The 21,858-nt window shown below is 32.4% G+C and overlaps 1 protein-coding gene and 1 long non-coding RNA gene across 2 annotated transcripts; one reads left to right on the forward strand and one right to left on the reverse strand.

The window, feature by feature from the left end:
- Window positions 1-1,588: 1,588 nt before the first annotated feature.
- On the reverse strand, window positions 1,589-21,858 carry LOC109176460 (putative late blight resistance protein homolog R1B-14). Its single transcript, XM_019325899.1, has 2 exons — window positions 21,848-21,858; window positions 1,589-3,971 (listed from the first exon to the last, which is right to left on the reverse strand). Exon 2 carries the CDS (start codon window positions 3,871-3,873, stop codon window positions 1,666-1,668), a length of 2,208 nt encoding a protein of 735 aa, XP_019181444.1. The 5' UTR covers window positions 3,874-3,971; window positions 21,848-21,858; the 3' UTR covers window positions 1,589-1,665.
- LOC109176469 lies at window positions 3,738-4,035 on the forward strand. The gene is made up of 2 exons (XR_002053382.1): window positions 3,738-3,812; window positions 3,922-4,035. It is a non-coding gene; the product is annotated as an uncharacterized LOC109176469 (long non-coding RNA).

Genomic DNA, 21,858 nt, shown 5'->3' on the forward strand with positions numbered 1-21,858 from the left:
CTGAAATTTCTGCTGCCTTTGCTTCATCTAATCAGTTGTGTAAAGTTCTGTTTGTTCTTCATCCTAAATCATAGTTGCAGCATCATTAGCATTACTAACCTGGTGATTGGTGAACATTGCAGTCAAACTGCAGAGCTCACAAAAAGAATCATGTCACCGGTGAAGCTATCATTTCCCAAATCCCTCGGCTCATCTTCAATCCTTTTTACGCACTGTCGAGTTATAACTTTTGACATAGTAAAAGAGTTTTCTTTTTCACAAGATTTAGATGTAAGATCTTATTACTTTGGGTGTGTTTGATTCGCATATGAGAATCAGAATCGAAATGTGAATCAAATGTTTGTCAATGGTAATGAATTTGGTGAAAATATTTTGTATTTTGGTAGTATGGTGGAATTTGAATGATTACTAATATTGCTATTTGGTTATGCATGATCCTATAATAAGAATAAAGATTTAAAAATACAAAAACAAAAAATCAAGACAATTTTTTCTAATATAAAGGTATTCAAAATATCAATATAAATAAAAAAACAAAAATTTAAAAGTATTATTTCAAACTTAGAAATCAAATTACCAATGAGGAAGGAGAATAATGGGATGAAACTCTTATTTTATCAAAGAATACGTTTTCTAATTAATAAGATAATTAAATTTCATAATAGTGTTAAGCATATCAATCAAATAATAACAATAACTTTGAACCAGTGAACCAAACACACCCTTAATAATTATAGATAAACTCATACAAGCAAACAAAGTAAAGATGAAGTGAGTGCTTCAAACACTAATTCAAATAGATTGATGATCGGCGATATTCCGTCTTCCCTCACCGGAATGCTTATGCGCCGTTCGCATCGGAACGCCAACGGAGCTCCTTTCCGTTTCAAGCCTACTCAGGTTATTCCATCGCCTCCTGTGTGTGTGTGTGTATATATATATTAACAGATATACGTTTTTTTTTTTTTTTTTTTTTTTTTTTTTTTTTTTTTTTTTTTTTTTTTTTTTTTTTAATTTCTCTCTCAACTAAATAAGCACATCGGGGATTCTCTGTTTCAGTTGCTCACTAAACCAAATATGAACTTTTCGGCACTTTAGATGAGGCATTTTCTAGTGAATCTGAGAAGTAAGGGTTGATTAGCTAAAGCAATGTAGTATAGTTTTTTTCTATTATTGCAGGCTGCTAAAGTGGATTGGAAAGCAGCTTCGAAGTTTTGACAAAAGAGTTTACTGAAATACATGATAATATAGTTTTCAAACTTGCCTATATATCTTTGAAGAATTCTTTGGGTCCTCCTTAATGGAGACGAAGGAAACCTAGATCATGGTCTCCTTTATCTTCAAATTTGGAGATGAAGAGGAAGAAATCAGCCATAGCTGTCCATGCCACAATGTTTTATTGATAGGGATACAAAATGGCAGGATATTAACATTTTTTTTTTTACACAAAATTTGAATGTAAGATCTTATTTAAAAAGAACTAAATTATTTTTACTTAATCATAGATAAATGTAAATTGCAAATAATAAGTACGGAGTATTATTTTTTGTTCACAAAGTTACAAGTATATTGAAAATCTTTGGATTCTATATATAGCGTATACAACCATGAAAAAATTGCAGAATGACTGCCATCTTAGCACTAAATTTCATAGCATTATTGTAGCTAGGAGATAACAGTACTACGGTTGATATAAACTTTGAAGCTGTCATTTCCCAAATCCCTCTGCTCATCTTCAATCTTTCTTGCGCAGTGTTCAACTGCAGGAGAATGGTGCAACTCAATGAATTCAAGTGATGGGATATCCCCAATCTCATTAGGAATCTCCTTCAGGCTGAAGCAATGCTTCAGAACTAGGCGTTCAAGTTTTGGGAAATGATAACTGTTAGCTACTTCCCAGAGCTTAAGGGTGGAAGACTGAATCTGCAGAAACTTGAGTGTTTTGAACTCTTGTTCACTCAGTTCGAAAGCATATCTTTCGAAATTCACATCTTTCATTTTCAGAATCTCCAGGTTGGGTAACATAGAGAATGTGGTCACAGATTTGGGCGACAAATAGCACATTGTGATGCTCAGCTTTTTAAGGTTTGGTGGGAAAACATCCCACCGGGGAATATGCTGTTCCAAGACTCTGTACAACTTTAGTGTTCCTAGTAGTTTCAAGTAGACGAGATCGTTGAGGCGATTGTGTAACTGCTGCTGTGTAGTCCATCGCTCTTGTAATTCCCCATTTTCCACTTCTGGCCACCGTCCTGCAATGCCCAATTTCGTCAGATTGGAGATACTAAACAAAACTTCTCTTGTGCAGCTGTTGAAGCCTATCAAGGAAAGTGTTTGTAGATTCCACAAAAGGTTGCTACTCCTTGAGCCCGCACTGCTGGTGGTTATAGGACTAGGATTAGGCCAGAAACTGCTATTCCTAAAATGCAGATGCCTCAACTGTTCCATTTCCCACACTTGTCTTGGCAAGTTCAAGATTTCTGATGTTTCAATCACTAAGGTTTGTAGATTCACAAGTTTGGACACCGAAACGGGGAAATCAGGATGGTAAAACCCGAGTGCTAGATACTTCAAATGAACCAGCTGCGTTGTCTCTACTGGGAAATGAACAAATGTGTGTCCTACTAAATGCAATACCCTCAGCAATCTGAAAGCTGAAACAAGGAAAATAGTCTCTGATGGGGGCGTGCTAATTGTAGCAAAACAGAGAAAAGAACGGGTGAGGGGAGCAGAATGGTTAAGGCAAATAATGTTAGTTTTTGTGTCAATGATTTCTACACCAGAAGGGAAACTGAAACGTTGCTCATTATAAGCATCTGCGCTATATATGGTGGCATGCTCTTTCTTAACATGCATAAAGTTCTCCTTTTCGCCTTCTTGCAAACTCAGTTCGCGCAGAAGATCATGAATGACACATGTATTAACTCCACCGTCGGATCTCCTCTTTGCAACCATAACAAGGCTTCTACTGACAAGATCCTCCAACCAGTGTTCTGCCACTTCCTCAGGGCTCTTCAGCTTTGTTTCGGGCAAAAACCCCTCAGCAATCCATAGCCTGATTAGTGTCCAAGCAGGAATCTCATAATCTTCTGGAAAAGCTCCCATATAGAGGAAGCAAGGCTTCAAATGGCAAGGCAAGTAATGATAACTCAAAGCAAGTATATCTAAGCATTTCTGTTTATCTTGTTCATTTGCAGCTGAACCAACGATTTTGGCATAATTGGACCAAGAGCTTCTTGTTTTACTTACCTTAGCAAGAGAACCAGCAACCACGACGATTGCTAGAGGTAGACCTCCACATCTCTCTGCAATTTTCTTCCCAATCTCCACCAATTCTGAGGGGCAGGGTGCCTTTCCAAACACCTTCTGGCAGTGTGGAGGACTGGCTGGCTGAGCATGAACACCCACTGCCATAACCCGGCTCGTCAATATAATCCGGCTCCCATTCCTGTCATCCGGGAAACACCTTTTGACATCATCCCAGGCCTCACTACTCCACACGTCATCCATGACAATAAGATACCTTTGACCTATCAGCCTTCTGCGCAATTCTTCCGCCAGCTGATGCTCACTTTTCTTGTAGATTTCGTCACTGGATAGGCAGACACAACGCAGAAGACCAAGAAGCATTTCTCCAACTCGATGCTGTCTTGATACAGTTATCCAGGCTCGCAGGTAGAAGTGGTGCATAACTAATGGATCTTCGTATACTTTCTTAGCAAGAGCCGTTTTGCCAATGCCTCCCATCCCCACTAGCGCCACAACTTGGAGTTTAGATGTGGGGGAGCCACACAGCCGGCCTTTGATCTCCAGTATATCATCATCAACACCCACAATACTCTCTTCTTCTACTACTGAACCTTTCATCATCATATCTCTACCTTCAATTTTGTCAAGCTAATACTTTTTGTGTTTACACAGTGTACCAGAATGTTGAATTGGAGGTGTTTTGAGGCCCTTCACTTTCAGAGCTCTGAGGCCTTACGTTATGGAATTGCAAGAAAGTCATTCCCACGGCCCACACTGCATGACTTCAATAGTTATGCTGTGCAACCGAATGTACCATGCGCATGGTGCATACGGTTCAAAACGACGTCGTTTTGATTAAAAACGCGCGTCCCACTTAAAAAAAAAAAAATCAGGTTCGACTCTCGGCAATAGCATTATTGTGGATATATAGTTATGAAATTGTGGTTATATAGTTATGAATTTATGGATATTTAGTTCATTCATTGTGGATATTTAGTTCAATCATATATTGTGGATATTTAGTTCATTCATTGTGGATTTTTACTTCATTCATTCATTCATTGTGGATTTTTACTTCATTCATTCACTGTGGATATATAGTTATGAAATTGTGGATATATAGTTATGAAATTGTGGTTATATAGTTATGAATTTCTGGATATATAAAAATGCTATTGCCGGGAATCGAACCTGATTTCTTCTTTAAGTGGGACGCGCGTTTTTTTAACCAAAACGGCGCCGTTTTGCAACCGTATGCACCTTGCAAGGTGCATTCGGTTGCACAGCATAATTTGCGGCATGACTTCTAAACTTTTTGAGTTTTGACACAATTAATTTCTGATATGTTGCTTTCCAAAAAAAAAAAAAAAAAAATGTGATATGACTTTTCTAAACTTTTTGAGTTTTGACGCAATTAATTTCTGATATGACTATATATTGTGGACGCATGAGGAAAAGAAAAAGTATGCAAAAACATATAATTAAGTCATCGCCATCAACCCAGTGTGAATTCTCGTATTTTAATATCTATCATGATTGCATTTGTAGAAATTTTTCCTACGTTAACACTTCAAAGATGGGTGGGTGAATTCAATGTCAGTTGTTATACCATGTTCAATCTTACATTGTAAATTTTGGTCCAAAGAGTTTGTGTTTCTGTAATTAATTGTTTATGGGCTTGTAAATAAATTGAATGTACATAACATGTTAACTACACACGCTGATACACATAACATGATAACTATACAGACAAACGATTATGTGTATCTTACAACCGATGTATAATGTATTTATTTAAAAAAAAAAAACACAATAGACATCGGTTTTGATATATTATGTCGGTGCTTTTTATGTTACTTTAATAACCAATGTAAGTTACGAAAAATAACCGACGTAAAATCCTATAATAACTTTGTTTAAATTTGGTACATTTTTTACTAGTTTATGTTTTTTTTTTTTTTAAAAAAACAGATGATTGTTTATGTCTATTTATATAGTTGGAATTACACTAAATCGAACAAAATAGAAAAATTTCTAGGCCTTGTTCACAACCGCTGTCACATTGTGACACTAATCGTGATGCTTGATACGAGAGGACTTTGCACTTCAATCCTCACGATGGTCATCCCGCTCGACTCCATGCCATGACATCTCTCCAAGTTCTCAAATTGAGGTTGCGATCGATCAAGATGTAGATCGTGATGCCTAGCCTCAACTTGTGTATTCCCTTCGTCACATTGGTCATGCCCATGATCATTAGTATAATGCTCAACTTATCAATGTGGTTTTAAGAATTGGTTTTGAGGAATTAAAAGATTAAATATCTATGAATATAATGGTAGAACAATTCAATGAAGAATTTATGCAAGTTAGCTGCGCTGACCTAATTAATCATTTTCAAGTTGTGGAGCTTGCGTGAGCTTGACACATGCATTAATCATGCCAGCAGTTTGCCCATTTCGGGTCTGGGGTTTAATTTGGGGACGTATTCAATATGCATATTTATTATAACCACTCAAATTAATAATATATTTCATTTTCCCTAAATAGTATTCATTATTTCATTATTTCATTATTTCGTTAAAAGTAAAAACTTACATTGCTTGCATGCCACCGTTTCTCATTTAATCTATAATATTAGTTGTTAACATGAGCCATTTGACATTAAAATTAAAAGTTCAACTCTTGTTCAGTACAATTTTATGTATTTAATTATTTTGAGAATGGGCGTCAAGCTTAACTGATCGAGATGATAAAACAATCATTGCAACATGTCAACACAACCTATAGTTTTTGTCCCTATAAATATGTCCATTTAACATATTAAGGGGAAAAACTGCCACTTGAATAATTCAAGAGGAAAAAATGCTATAAATCTATAATTCAGAGAGAAAAAGTGTCATTTTTCTGATATTATTTATAATAAGTTAATAACACATTGACTTTTGTCATCTCGACATTAATACATTTACTGATGTTTAGTTGTGGCAAGAAATGAAAATTCAATATCTAAAAACATAATAAGTCTCAATAAAAGTTATATCCCTCATTTATGTCCATATTTTTAATGCTAACTATTTTGTACATTATGCTTTTAGAGTTGTACTATATAATTTTTTGGACAAAAATACCCTTATCGTTATAACTTCCGTTATCTTTTCTATTACTTTTACCATGTACATGCATCCACCATATCTTTTCTTTTATTTTTATTTGTAAGACATTATATTATAAATTCATTATATATTGGATTAATATAATAAATAAACTTTATTTCACTTAGATTTTAATTAGTAAAAATTTGTTAGTTATTTTTAAAAATCTAAATATTGGGCATATATTTTTTGCGCATCGCGCATAGAAAAGACTAGTATAATGATAAAATTAAAAAAGTAAAATTAAATATCAAAATGCTATAATAATCGAGGACTAAAAGTAAAATTGACTTTTTAGAGAATCATTACATTTTAAAAATTGACATATTTTGATCTCTGAATTATATTTCTAATATAGACTCAGTTCCTTAAATATTGTATTGTCTATATTTAATTTCTCATTTATTTTTGAAGTGACGATTTTAATTATTTTCATAAATTTGGATGAAAAATCTATTGAAAATTATTAAATGGTAGGGATAAACATGAAAATTTGATTTCATCTCTACTCCGATATACGTTTGTAGGGTTTTTGTAAATTTATTTTAAAAATTTTGAATAAACTTTTATATAGAACTCTTAACACCCCCCCCCCCCCCCCCCCCCCCCCTTTTTGTTATTGTTTTTGTAACTACGACGAGTTGGAATTTGGAATTTTTCAAATAAATTATTAAGCGGTGGATCTTTTGTGAGAGGGTAAGATCATGCATGGTGGAAATGTAATATTTATGATGGAAAATATAATACCAATTAAGGATAAATTGTTTGTTACTTATAAGGAAAAATGTAATATTTTTGAAGAAAAATGTAATAATTTTAAATTAAAATGTAATGATTAGGGGTTGAAGTATCACTTAGGTATAAATTAATTGATTGTTACTAAGGGAAACTATAATACTTATGAAGATAAAATGTAATAATTTTAAAACAAAATGTAATATCAGGAGTTGAAGAGTTTCTTATGCGAAAAAACATACTCCCTCCTTCCCATTTTAATTTGTTTGTCTGATTCGATTAACAAGACTTGACTGAAGTTATTTTTAATTCAACTTTTCATAATATTAAATTTAGTATTAGTATATATTTAGAAAATACATTAAAAGTATTATTATACACACACAAAAAAATCAACTTTAAAAATAATTTAAAACTAAAGAACATAAGAAATGAAGAAAGAGTTGATTTGATCCATGAATAATAAACATGATATGTAAAATGAGATAGAAAGAGTAATACTTATGAAAGAAAGTATAATACTTATAAAAAGAATTAACTTGTTGCACGAATAAAGATACATAAAACCATTTCATATAATTTTTTTTATTTATTGAAATAATGGGGAATGTTTATCCCATATAAAGTGAAAAAGATGAAATTAAATTTCTACGTTTACCCCTTCTATTTAAGTTTTTATTTTTTAATCAAAATTTAATAGGATATTAACAAACATTATTAAACGCAAAATGTTAAGTAGAATAATAGATAGACTATAGATAATAATACAATAATAATTGAGAAATTGAATGTACAATCTTTTAAAGTATAATTTAAGAGTAAAGTAAAAAATAAACAAATAAAAATCTGATAGGATCTATGATGAGCTAGCGTTATCCCCACAAACTATATTATTAAGTAGTGTTTGAAGTTTGAAGGCATGTAAATCCGAAGGAGAATTATATCGTTCTGACAACATGTTACCGTAATCCGATTTATATACATAAATATATATGGAGCCACGCACTTCAAGGACTTTGTACCAATTTAATATTTCATTTGTAAACGTGGGAGTAGGTGGGAGCAACGTGCAACAGCCAACTGGTTTAAACATGGCAAATTATATCGTGCACTAAGACGTACAATGCATTATGCGGACCGAAAATGATATCGTTTTGTATTTGTTTTTCGTTTCTGCAGTTAATTTCTAAAAAAAAAAAAAAAAATTCTCTATTTCGTATGTATAGAATTGTAATAGAATACACATAATCTAACATAATACATAATACAACTCTTAACATAATATACATAAATAGAAGTGTTAAAAAAAATTGTAACGGGATTGAACAGACAGAAGGGTGTCCGTTGCGTCAATTCCCCACAAACTTATAAAAACATCGTTGTTTTAGGTCAAGGCGCACAATGCATTGTGCGCCACTGCGCCCTGGTGCACGATATCAAGGTCGGAATTTAGGCTGTGCAAGCTGGGCTACCACACAGGGCCCCCAATTTTATAGAGGCCCTAAATTTTAGAGGCCCAATATTTAATTTTGACCTAATTAGTTTAGAAATAAAAGCTACAAGTTTTCAAATAATTTTAAAAGTTTCCATGAAGAGATCGTAGAAATGTATATTTATTATATTTTAATTTGGAGGTCAAAGGTCCGAAACTTGCATATATTAATTTTAAAATGAGTTAATTACCAAAATGGTCCCTTGACTGTAGTGAAATTACCGATTTGGTCCTAAACTATTTTTGTTACCCAATTAAGTCCTCCAACTATAAAAATGTTAACCAATTTGGTCCTTTGGTTGGGCAGCCGTCAAACATATGTTAAATGTGAGGGTATTGTGGGAATTTCACCACCACTTTCTCCATCTTCTTCATCTCAACCGGCAGCGAGTTGTGTTGGAAGCCTAGAACTGGTAATTGTAGATGTTCCTAAGGTGGAAGATACTGGCGAAGGTGAAGTGATTGCTCAGTCTGATTTTAGACGATGAGTACTTGTTCTAGGAGTTCCTCCGCGCCATGATACTCTGCAGATTTTTGCTCAGTTTGGCTTTCAACGAAGAGAAGTTCAGCCCATGCTTACCGTCCAACGACGAGCCTCCAAATTGATCAGAGTGGACTGATGTTTTTGGCTATTCTTTTTTTAAATGGAATTTGGCGTCTTCTGGTTTGGGATTTTTAATCTTCAAGTCTTAAACCAAGCATTTGACTCTAATTACCTGGGCAGTATGGGGAGAGAAGTGAAACTCCTGCATTACCCTCACATTTTACAGATATTAGACCGTTGACTTAACGGAGTACTAACTTGGTTAACATTTTCATAGTCAGAGGACTTAATTGGGTAATAAAATTAGTCAAGGACCAAATCGGTAATTTCGATATAGTCAAGGACCATTTTGGTAATTAACTCTTTTAAAAATTATGATTTTAGTAGGACCTCATTTATTTATCAGAACAGGACCACAAAAAACTTAAAATCCGGCCTTGCACGATTTAACAATTGTTTAAACACCACACAACTAGCTAATTAACGAAACACTTATATAATTTTTAAACCAAGTCAAACAACTAAAAATGATCAAATAAGCCAAAATTAACCTATAGGCTAACTATTTCACCAAACAAGCCTCTATCTATTTTAGATTTCTCTATAAATAACAATGAATTATTGCATATGTCCAAAGAAGATACCAGGCAAGCTTTTATGATGAATTGCTTAAAAAATTCCTTAGGCTAGCTCCATACTCAGCTCAAAGGTCTTTCATCCAAGAACTCTATATAAATATTATTTTGAGGGCTGACATAAATTATTTGGTGTTGAGAAATCATAGTAAAATTACCGTAGTAATTAAAATCGATATTATGTAGTAGTGATTTTTACATCATACACCTCGCCACATCCTTGATGTTATGTCTTTCAATTTTCAGTTGTCATATGTCTTTATAAAATGCTCGGTAACTAGTTGTAGACATACATTATGTGCGATTGAAAAATATACAATTAACAACAAAAAGCTAGTAAAATTAAGTGATAAAAATAATTAAATAAAGAAAGAAACACATAAATCTTATAAATATTAGAATATAAAATTTTAACTTTTAATGATAAAAAATAGGAATAAGGGTCAAAAGGACCATTCAAGTATAGACTAAAATGCAATTAAAATTTTAACTAAATTTTAACTTTTGATTCATACTACCCCTGATATGATTGCTCTTCATTTCTTCAGTAATTAATCCTCATAAAAACTTGCTAATAAAAACTATGCAGTTCACAAGTGCGAATTGAAGCCTCATCAAGTTCTCCGGTGGAGCACATTTTAAAAAATTTTGTCATGTAATAAGCTAAAAAGTAAAAATTGAGTGTTGTGAATAATAATAATAATAATAATAACAATACTAATATTATGAAGTAGAAGGGGAACAGCAGTACGGATGGGGAGTTGAGAGAATATGATTTAGCTTTTCATATATTCTGCATATCCAAGATCATGGAGGGAAGGGGTATTTATAGTGTTGAGATTTAGAAGGTAATAAATATTAAATTCGCATAAGGTGGACAGGTAGCAAAGCTAGCCTAGTTGGTAGCTGAAGATGTAGCATTGCTGTGTCGTGCTTGAGGTCCTGAGCTCCATTCCCTGTTGCTGCTTCTTGGAACTTGCAATCAGCTTTTTGGAGAATTATGAACCACCATTTAATGTGACTTAGCAGTAAGTATTACTTGTGGTCGAAGTAGCTTGGTGGAGAAGACTTCATCTTTTATACACAAGGTCAAGGGTTCAAAACTCAACTTGGACATTCACATTTCCTTTTGTTTCATAACACTCCACCATTTTTAGAACTTATTTTCATTATTTCAATTCTTAATTAAATTATGTTTTTGCATAAATTCTAATTTGGACAATTAATAACGAGTTTTTTCACATTTTTGGTCCCACGATTACAGTTGCACTATCAGGATTGATCTACGACTTTCAAACATTGCAATCTCGGTCAACGACTATTGTTTTTTTGTTTGTTTGTTTGTTTGTTTATTTTATTTTATTTTTTTTTGCAAAAATCATCCTTCTGGACATTTTTCGTCAATTTCTTACCAAAGTAAGAACCATTTCCGACCAAAACGGACTGAAAAATTGACGAAAAATGGGACGAAAGGACCATATTTGTAAAAAAAAAAAAAAAAACAATAGTTATGGACCGAGATTGCAAAATTTGAAAATCATAAACCAATCTTGATAATGCCACTATAATCGTGGGACTAGAAGTGCAAAAAACTCATTAATAACTGTACTAGTGTTAACTACTAAATAGAGGTTACTAGCGTAAAGAATCTATCATATAATATGTTGCACATTTTATTATATTCTATAAAAACTTCATTGTAATTATTATTATTATTATTAAATACTAATTAACTTTTAAAGACAAAATTATTATTATATTTTTTTAAAACAACAAAATTACTAGTGTATGATAATATATAAATTAAAATATTATTTTAAAAAAAAACTCCAAGACATCGCGTATGAGTAAAACTCTAATTATATTATAAATAACTTCGTTTTTTTTTTTTGTGCATTTCTTATTTACAATTAGTAGAGTAGATATTGTAAGTTATTTAAAAAATCACTATTAATTTTAATTTCATTTACCAGTGGCTTCAAACAAAATTGACATAGTTAAATTTTACATGGTATTCTTGGTATATGTCATGCTCCTTGGCGTATGACGACAGATTAGAATATCGACCACGTGGACGGTGGATTGCTTGCGGCGGCGAGAAAGTGTGAAACCATTGCCGGTCAACAATGGAGGATTGTCCTTAACACCCAATTATCATTTTACGTTACATCACTCTATGTTTTGTATAATGCAAAAGATTCTATATAGACCACAGTTCATATTGCATTGTGAACTTTAATATAAAAGTTTTTGTACCTTTTAGATTTACACATTTTGTACATACAATTAATAATTTTTATACATATAAACAAATATTGTATTGCGAATCTTGATACAAAAAATTTGTATCTTCAGTTAATACATTCTATATTTACAGTTAACAATTTCTGTACATGTAAACAAATAACTTGATAATTGTTGATACATAATATAATAACTACAAATATAGAAATTATCAACTACAAATACAAAATGTGTCAATTATAAATACAAAATTTGAATATTATTTTTGGACCAATGTCTACAATACAAGGTAGACCCTGGTCCATAACTCCATGGTATAAGTTGCCGTGTATATGCGCCTAAAAATATTACAACTACATTCTCATATTTGATGATCATAAGTTTAATTTTTATCAGGATTTTTTAGTAAAGATCATCGCATAAAAGTAAAAAGATTTTTTTAATATACACTTTTGAATTGCTCTTATTATCCCAAAAAAACAAAAAAAAAAAAAAAAAATCTAAGATATTGTTGCCTACGTGTTAACCTTCTAAGATAGATCATCATTGAACGTAATTCTACATAAATAGAAATGTTTTACTTTTAATTGGCTATTATTTGTTTTGAAAGTTAACGATGATTGATTATGGAAGAATTGACTTAACATATTGTCCGTGACTTTTCTCTCAATGTATCCATGTAATTAAAACATCATAATTTGTGTGTGCACAATATAATCATTCCAAACCCTTTGTGATCACTACTTAACCCATATATACATCATCCTACAATACTCTTTAACATCTATCATAACAATTTACGGAGTACTAATTTTACTTTACATTTATTTTTTTCTGATCTGTATTTAATTTGTCTCATTTTATATGCAACTAAACTATTACGTATTCACCAATGACCTTGTGGCCATGTAGTATGAAGTGACTATCTCAAATAGGAGGTCATAAGTTCGAGCCTTTTTAACAGGTTAAGAAAGTATAAATGTACAGATACTACATTGTAACCAAGTTAGTAGTACTAAAAAAAAAAAAAACTATTACAAATCATTTTTTTTGGATGATGACGAGTAAACTTGTAGCCACTATGTGTGCATTAGATAAACATCATTTTACATATAGTATGCAAACCATAAGAAGAAATCACTTTTTAAGGGTGTGCATTGGATAAACCTCATTTTTACATAATAGCATGCAAGCCACCATATCAAAGAAGTAAATTGCACTAAAAAAGATCATATACAACAGGCGTGACCAAGAAACTGTTATTAGCAAAAATCAAACTATTACATATTCTTAAACTCACAATTGATTCACAAATTTTAGTTAGTTGTTGGGAAAAAAAAAAAAAAGCAATTTAGTGTTAGTACATAAAATGTATATATTCAGAAACTATTATTAAACACACATTAAAAAAATTATAAATAGGATTAGAATTATACTACATCCACTCGACCATCTCTTTAAAACAAATAAAACTCATTTTTAAAAGTGTTATAAAAATGTGTATAATTTTAGAATCAAACAAACAAAAGCAAATGTTGACCAAAAAAATGGCATGTCAATATATAGTATGGAGTACATGGTTGCAGTAGGCGCTAGTCGAGCGCCCAGGCAACGCCTAGTGTAACATTTTCCATTATGTCATCATTAAGCGGTGCAAGTTAATATAGGCCATAATGTTGTGGTTTGAAACGGAAGTAACGATTTTCGTTACTTAGCCTACAATGATGGCATGTAAGCTATATAAGCATGGTCCTCCCATTGCTCCTGACATGATTACAACTACACCATCTAGTTTCTCAGGAGATCAAGTGATAGACAAAACTCATTTTCTTATCGTTCTCAACCACTACAACGAAGGTATCAACTATGGCTGGAGGTATGCTTGATCCTATGCTTCCGCTATTGAGGTTAGATTATATGAAATATGTATATTTCATTTGTATATTTCTAACACCTAGCGCCTAGGCGGAATCTAGGCAGGTGCCAAAAATATAGTGGGAGACTTGTAGTTTGACAATTTTAATGAGGCTATTTTCAACATTCAATCAAATAACACAGCCAAATAAATGAAATAATGATAATTCATAAGTCATAACATCAAAATAATATTAAAAATAAAAATACTCAAATACTTCAATCATCCAAAGATTCAAAGTATCAAACTAGTCTACGGACGGCTGGACCAGGCGATATCAGATGAAGTCGACCGATTCGGACAAATTGGCCGCCTAGGCCGAGTTGGCCGACTAAGTTGATTTTGACCGATTTCGCTGCCTAAGCGCCCGGTCAATTTTTGGACACCTAATAGTGAAAGAGGAACGGCCTAGAGAGGCCGCATGGGCCAATTTTTAGAATAGTGATGGAGTATATATAATTCACTACATCTCCCTTGTCTCTAGTGCCAACATCCAATCGAAATTAAATGTACTTTTGAATTTCTTCCGTCTCATGCGCACCCGCCCAGTCCCGATTTTGCACTGCCGCTGCATGCCAATCCCGCCAACAATGCGCCAACCGAGATCCGAGTATGCCACTTCGATGCAGCGTATCATCCGACAACCAACAAGGCCTCGGCTGGGGCGGTATTACGCGGCGAAAATGGGAGTTATGTTACGGCTTTTAGTACTACATTGCCGGACTGCTTCTTGCCTTTAATGGCAGAGGCCTATGCGTGTAAGGAGGTTCTATCATGGCTCAGGGATCGTGGACACCGGTGTGTACGCCTCTACACGGATTGCCTGACTCTAAAGAATTATTTGTCGTCCAACAGTGAACCAGTCGCTCTTATGTTGGCTATGCCATAGATAGTTGCAGGTCTATTATTACTTCGTTTGACTTTGTTTGATTACTGCTTTATTAGCTACGTACCTAGATCAGATAATTTAGTAGCTCATACTTTAGCATCTTCAGCTTTTGATTACGCTACTGTTATGTATTGGGATGATATCCCACCTTATTGATATGGTGCGGAGTATGCTTAGCAACTCAAAACTTCCTAAGTTTTTGTGGGCCGAAGCACTTAAGACAGCTACGTATATATTAAACTGTGTTCCAACCAAGGTTGTCCCAAAGACACCGTTTGAGTTATTTAAAGTTTGGAAACCGAGTTTGCAACATATGCGTGTTTGGGGATGCCCGTCTGAGGTGCGGATATATAACCCACAAGAAAAGAAGTTGGACCCGAGGACTATTAGTGGTTTCTTTATTGGATACGCACAGTCCTCCAAGGGATACAGATTTTATTGTCCATCTAATTCAACTAGGATTGTGGAATCAAGAAATGCTAAGTTTCTTGAAGATGACATGATTAGTGGGAGGGATCGGTTCAATGATTTGATTTCTAATCATGATCATATTGAATCATGTCCTTCTACGTCATCAGATAGGTTGATAATAGTTTCAAAGACCCCTCAAGTTCAAACGGGTATTATTGAACGACCTATTGAAGAAATTCCACAAAATGCTGATATTATTCCAATAGATCAACCAATTCAGGAAATTCCTGAAGCGGTAGTTGAACCGCTAACTTCTCAAGAAGATGGTAGTTCAACTTCAAAAATTAAAATTAAAATATTCTTGTATTTAATTATATTTAAATTGCTTTGTTAATAAATGACACAAAATGAATGTTATGATAAAAAAAAAAATTAAAAATTTAAAGTAAACTATGACCTATAAATCAAGAACAAAAAATTGAATTAACTCTTAAAAGTTTAAACGAGTTTAGAAGGTGCAACACAACAGGTTTAACTAGAAAGTTTTGTTTGCTTCCTAGAGTAAACTTGACCAAAAACATATAGTTTTATTCATATGGACAAGTCGACGAGCCTAATCACAAGATCAGACATAAATTCATCTATTTTTTTGTGCCTTGGTACATAATTTGATCTGATTAGTTTTTTATTTAACCGACTCTAATAGCATGCTACCACTGACATTATAAGACAATTTATACCATGGAACAGGATTATTCATCTTACATATGAATCCTAGTTCAAAATAACATTTAGATTATGTATTTATAATTAACAAATTATGTATTTGTAGATAAATTAAAAGTACATAATATGTTAATTACATTTACATAATATGCAATTATTATATTATATGTTTGTAGTTGTCTGAAGTTAATAAATTATGTGTTTATAATTTAAACACATAATTTATTAACTGATGACACATAATATGTTAACTGCAAATACATGAGTTTTGGATCAGGGTGTGGTATAACAATTGCATTGTAAATGCCAACACCTTTGTCTGGCAGAAAATTTAGAATGAAAATTGTTAAGAGCTTATTAGACCAATCTTTCATACCCGAATCTAATTTTCATTTTTGTTTAGCTAAACGAGTGGGTTTTGTACTTTTGTGTTGGTCAAATAAGATTTTCACTGCCAATAACCTTGTGGTGTAGTGATAAATGAGAGGTCATATATTTGAGCCCCAGTGGAAACAGGATGGTATTGACTATTTATACTTCAGTAGGTTGAGAAAGTAGTTATGAACAGATACTACTTATAATAGAGTCAAAAATACTATAAAAGAAAAAAAAAAGATTTTGACTAAGAAATCGAGCCAAGCCTAATATGGGTAAAGAAACGTGAAGAAGTAATATTCAAAGAATGCCAAACTCTTTTCTCTTTATTAAATGTCAAGACTTTGTACAAAAGAGTGGAAGGAAATGGCTTCCTCAGTTGCTTCTCTTTTCTACCATGGGAGAATATGGAAAGAGTTAAAAACAGCTAGAAAAGTTTCGCACGAATGTCAAGTAAAAAAATGAATGAAAATGATAAAAATTTATAATTGGCATGCCACTTTGATCACTGTCACAATCTCAGCTCTTACTATTTTATAGTGTCAGCAACTTTTTAATTGAGTTGGCAGGTTTTTTTAATTTCAATTAAAGAGTTAAAGTCTTGGTTAGCCTGATCACCTTGGTGAATAGTCCTACCATGCTTGACTTATATTCTTGAGTTGCCCACAACCTTATCCTTTTCCACTTCGGGTATTCTAAACAAATAGGCTACACACAATGAGCTTAATTGATTCATTAGGTCAAGGTATAACCCTAACAAAAGTGCAAGATGTTTTGAAAGAGGAAATGACATTCATTCCATCCCAATCTTATTCTTAAAGATTAAAAATATTTATTAAATATCTCAATCACTTTTATTTTTTATTATCAACTACAAGCCCTTCTACCAAACACCAACAAATTAATAAGAAAAAGCTTAGGCTTGTTTGGTAAATACTAAATAGTTAGCCTATCAGTTAATTTTGACTTATTTGACCACTATTAATTGTTTGATTTGGTTAAAAAAAATCAATATAAGTGTTTGGTTCATTAACTCCAAAATGCTAATGATAGTGCTAATACGAGCACGTATTGTAGGGTACTGGACACGGGCACTCGGACGTGGGCTTCTACGGCGGTGGGTCGGTAGACTCCGATCAAGTGGCCCAGGTCTACAGTTTGTCCAAAAGTCTTATCTACATAATAAATGCGGGTATTTATAGGGGAGCCAAGGGGATACAGTCTGACCTTCCGGCATGCAGGGCACGTGGCCCCATGCACCGGGCGGCGCCTGGGTCGAGGGGCTTACTACACGTGGGACTAGTAATCTGACACACGCTTTGCCGCCATCCTGCCGACCGGCCCCAAAGGTGGTCGAGACGGGGTCTTTGGTCGGGGCGGTCGGTTTGAGACCGGCACGCTCCCGGACCGACCGCCACCCTAGCCAAAATATGCCAGGACTCAATGGTATATTCCTACCAGCTAAAATTCAAAAGGCTACCACAAGCAACTTTTTCAATTAGTTGCGCTTTTGAGAAAAGAAATTATATCAAACAGTTATCAGCTAACAGCCAATTTACCAACACCTTTCTACAATCAGCTAATGTTATCAACTAGTTATACCATTTAATTAACTCAATCAGCTAACAGCCATTTAGCAAACAGGGCTTTAATCTTTCAGTATTATTGATATTTTAATTTGAACTATTGTTACCATGACAAAGCAATGCATCCAAACTCATCACATCTAGTTTGATTAGAAACATTTTAGGCAGAAGGGTCAAATAGCCCTATGTACTAATATTAATTGTTCATCTAGCACCATGAATTAAAATATGGTCCATCTAGCCTATATATTATATTCTCAATTATTTTTCATCTAGCATTTTTAGCAAGTTTCTAACAAGTAACACATCTAATTTGCTTACATGGAAAAATAAAATAAAAACAAAATGCGGACATATTATTTTTTCATCTAACTTGCTATTTTTGTCACTTTTTTTGGTAAAAAAATTCAAATTTTTTTTTACGTATTTCTAGATTGTGTTGATTTCTTCTACGAATTTTTCAGAAAACATTGAATCTATTTTTTTAGTCGGCTGTGAAATAAGTATGTTACCGCTTTTGTGATTTTTGAACCTATTTATTGGCATTGGTATTGGTTTTTATTTTGGTTTTCGATGGTGCGTTTATGAGGCTCTACTGTACACACCTGAGATTGAGGAGTTTGGAAAACAGCTGGTTAATAGACTAAGGGACAACGATGATCTGTATATTGCTCTGAGGTATAATGTGCAACACTAGAAAGAGAAAGAGATAGACAACAAAGAAATGAGACTGCCCTATGTCCCCGAGGGAAGCGGTCATGTTTCTGAAGGCGATGGAGTACCCCTCCACGACAAAAATATAAATTTTGCAGGGCAAATTTATGATAACAACAGCATGGATGCATTCCGCTTAGAATACCCCTACGTGTTTTCACACTCAACACTCGCAATAGAGGAGGAGTTGGAATCCTTCAAGTCATATCATAAATCAACATAATTTGGAAATACATAAAAAAATTGATTTTTTTTTTTTTTGCCGAAAAAGTAATAAAAACAGCAAGTTAAATGAAAAAAAATGACATGTCAGCATTTTGTTTTTATTTTATTTTTCATGTAAGTAAATTAGATTGGTTACTTATTAAAAAATTACTAAAAATGCTAGATGAAAAATAATTAGAAATATAATAGCTTAGATGGACCATATTTTAATTCATGATGCTAATAAATAATCAATGTTAATACATTATTCCAATTGACCTTGTGCGAACATTTTATTTCGTTTCTTGGACAACTCGATGTGCCTAATATGATCTTAGGGTGGTGAGTTCATCTAGAAACTTTATTTTATTTACATTTTTTTCTTTTGCGCATTTGGTGTCTATTTTAAAATACAAAAAAATATTTTCTAAAAATAATTTTTGAAAATGACTCATTTAAAAAAAAATCATTTTTAGTGTTCGGTTAAAAGTAAAACAAAAATGTTTTTTAATTTTTAGCATAGAGTAAAAAAAAAATGCCTTTTTATTTGGTTCATTTTGTTAAAAAAAAAATCTATTATAGGGTTATTTATTATACTATGTTATTTATTAAAAAAAAAAAAAAACACCTACTAGTTATGTTAATAATGACAATAATAATTGTAATACCTGAAAAATTATAATACTAAATAGATAAGCAAAATATATACCTAGACTTGGTCGGCTACCCTCCTATGAAAAATGAGGCAGGCAATTGAGGACAATTAAAGAGAGTCACACGTGAGAGATGGAAAGACAGATCTGTAAAATATCTTCTGTTAAAAATCTATGATTATATTTTCTATCAAAATGATCTTCTTCTTTTTTCTTTTTTCTTTTTTTTTTTTTAAATTTTTTTACCAAAATTACATTTTCTATTGATTTTATTTTTCTTGAATAATCAAACACTGATTTTTTTTAAATAACTTTTAAATGTAAGGTTTTTGAGTTTCAAAACAAACTCTAATCTATTATTTATTTATTTATTGTGAAAGTGGCCCGTTAACACGAAAAAAAAAAAAAAAAAAAAAAGACTATCACACTCTAATCGTACTAGCACCAAATGTGTTCGCCTCAAGTAGCGAGACAATGCTATCCGGACTCCGGAGGAATCTAACATAAGCGTTCCCCTTTCAAACAAACTATAATCTATTAATTTGACATTTAAATTTTTTTTTTTTATACATTTCTCGGCCTTTTAGCTAAGATCAAGTATAGTATCTGTTCTTATCAGTTTAATATCTGATACGTAGGCTATTAATTTTCTATTTAGCCAACTATAGTAGCATGCTACTACTAGCATCATACATATTACATATACCTTTTCTAGTCAAAAGAGGAAAGAAAATTGAGGAGAGAATGTACGATGTTTTGAATGAGGAAATGGGGCATTTGTGTTATCCGAAAAAATGAAATATTACTACGAAAATAACAAACACAAGGAGAAAGGAATTTTATTTAGGTGGTTCGTACAAGTTGAGTGAAATACTATTTCCCGTGCAAAAAAAAAAAAAAAAATTAAAAAAATAAATAAAAAATCTTTGTGCTATACAATTCGATAAGCTTTAGAAAGACTCTTGTATATATAGTGGTGCAAACACACTTCCCAAATCAATGTGGAACAAAATGCTACTTTAAAGTCTTTCTTTGGGTATACTTTGAGAATCAATTTCTCATTCACCAATTATCCGTTTTGAGCGTACAATATATCAATTTCTTCGTCTTACTACAAAGAACCCGAATCCACTTTAACATCAGAAGTATACCCCACTGATATTTGTACCACAAAATAGCCACTTTCCATGCCATTTTCTTGCAATTTTTACAACAATTTGTTCTATTTAATATTTAACTCTTATTCTTATTGTCAATGACCTTGTGGTCTAGTGACACAAAATGGCTGATACTATATTTGTAACAAAGTCAATACTACACTAGTACTCAAAAGAAGTTCTTATTCTTATAGATTAAACATCTCAACTACTTTTGTTTTTATTATCATCTCCAAATTAAAACCCTTCTACCAAACACCAACAAATTAAGAAGAGAAAAAAAATGGTACTTTTAATCCCTTAATTATTAATAATAAGTTTGTTTGATTCACTATTATCATGATATCATTCATAATCATTTTATATCAAAGATATTGATGTACTCAACAGGCACATGAAACGGCAAATTAGAAGTGGCGGTACTTTTTTACTTGATAATTTTTTTTTTGAGTGCTATTGGCACGAGTCAATACCGCTTCCACTAAAATTCGAACTCATAATCTCTCATTTGGGAGAAACACTCCATGGTTCATGCTGCTTGACCACAAGGTCTTTGGTTACTTAATTAACCTTTTTTTTTGCCTTTTTATTTTAATTTAATTTGGTTTTAGACACGGAGCATAAATAATAATAATAATAATAATAATAATAATAATAATATATTATATTCTTGCCAATGACCTTATAGTCTAGTGACATTGTTATGAACAGGTACTCAAAAAAAAAATTTGTATTCTTAAAACATTAATATCCAAATTTATATAAAAATAACAAATGAAGATTTAATTGTGGATTCAAAAATCTCTATGTACAATTTTTTATTTAAAAAAAAAAAAAAAAAAAAGACAACCGAACCAAATTGGTAATATTAAATAATAAATGAAGATTTAATTATAGACTCAAAAATATATATGTACAAATGTACAATTAAAAGAAAAATTAATAAGACAACCACAACCAAATTGGTAATGTTGTTAATTAAGTCACACTTGTGTGAAGATCGAATCTAAATTAGTTTATAAGCACAAGATTATAAATTCGACTTAGCTAAAGTATCACAATATAGAGAGTCTGTATTTATTTGTTTTTTTTTTTTAAATGTAAATTTGAGTTGAGACTGAAAATATGTGAAATATTGCAAATCCGATATGGATTTACAATACTTTTTAGGGAA

Source organism: Ipomoea nil, unplaced genomic scaffold (genome assembly GCF_001879475.1).
Source record: "Ipomoea nil cultivar Tokyo-kokei standard unplaced genomic scaffold, Asagao_1.1 scaffold0706, whole genome shotgun sequence".
NCBI lineage: Eukaryota > Viridiplantae > Streptophyta > Magnoliopsida > Solanales > Convolvulaceae > Ipomoea > Ipomoea nil.

Coding starts and splice junctions, on each gene's coding strand:
- LOC109176460 (XM_019325899.1), bottom strand. CDS start 3,873: ATGATGATGAAAGGTTCAGTAGTAGAAGAAGAGAGTATTGTGGGTGTT.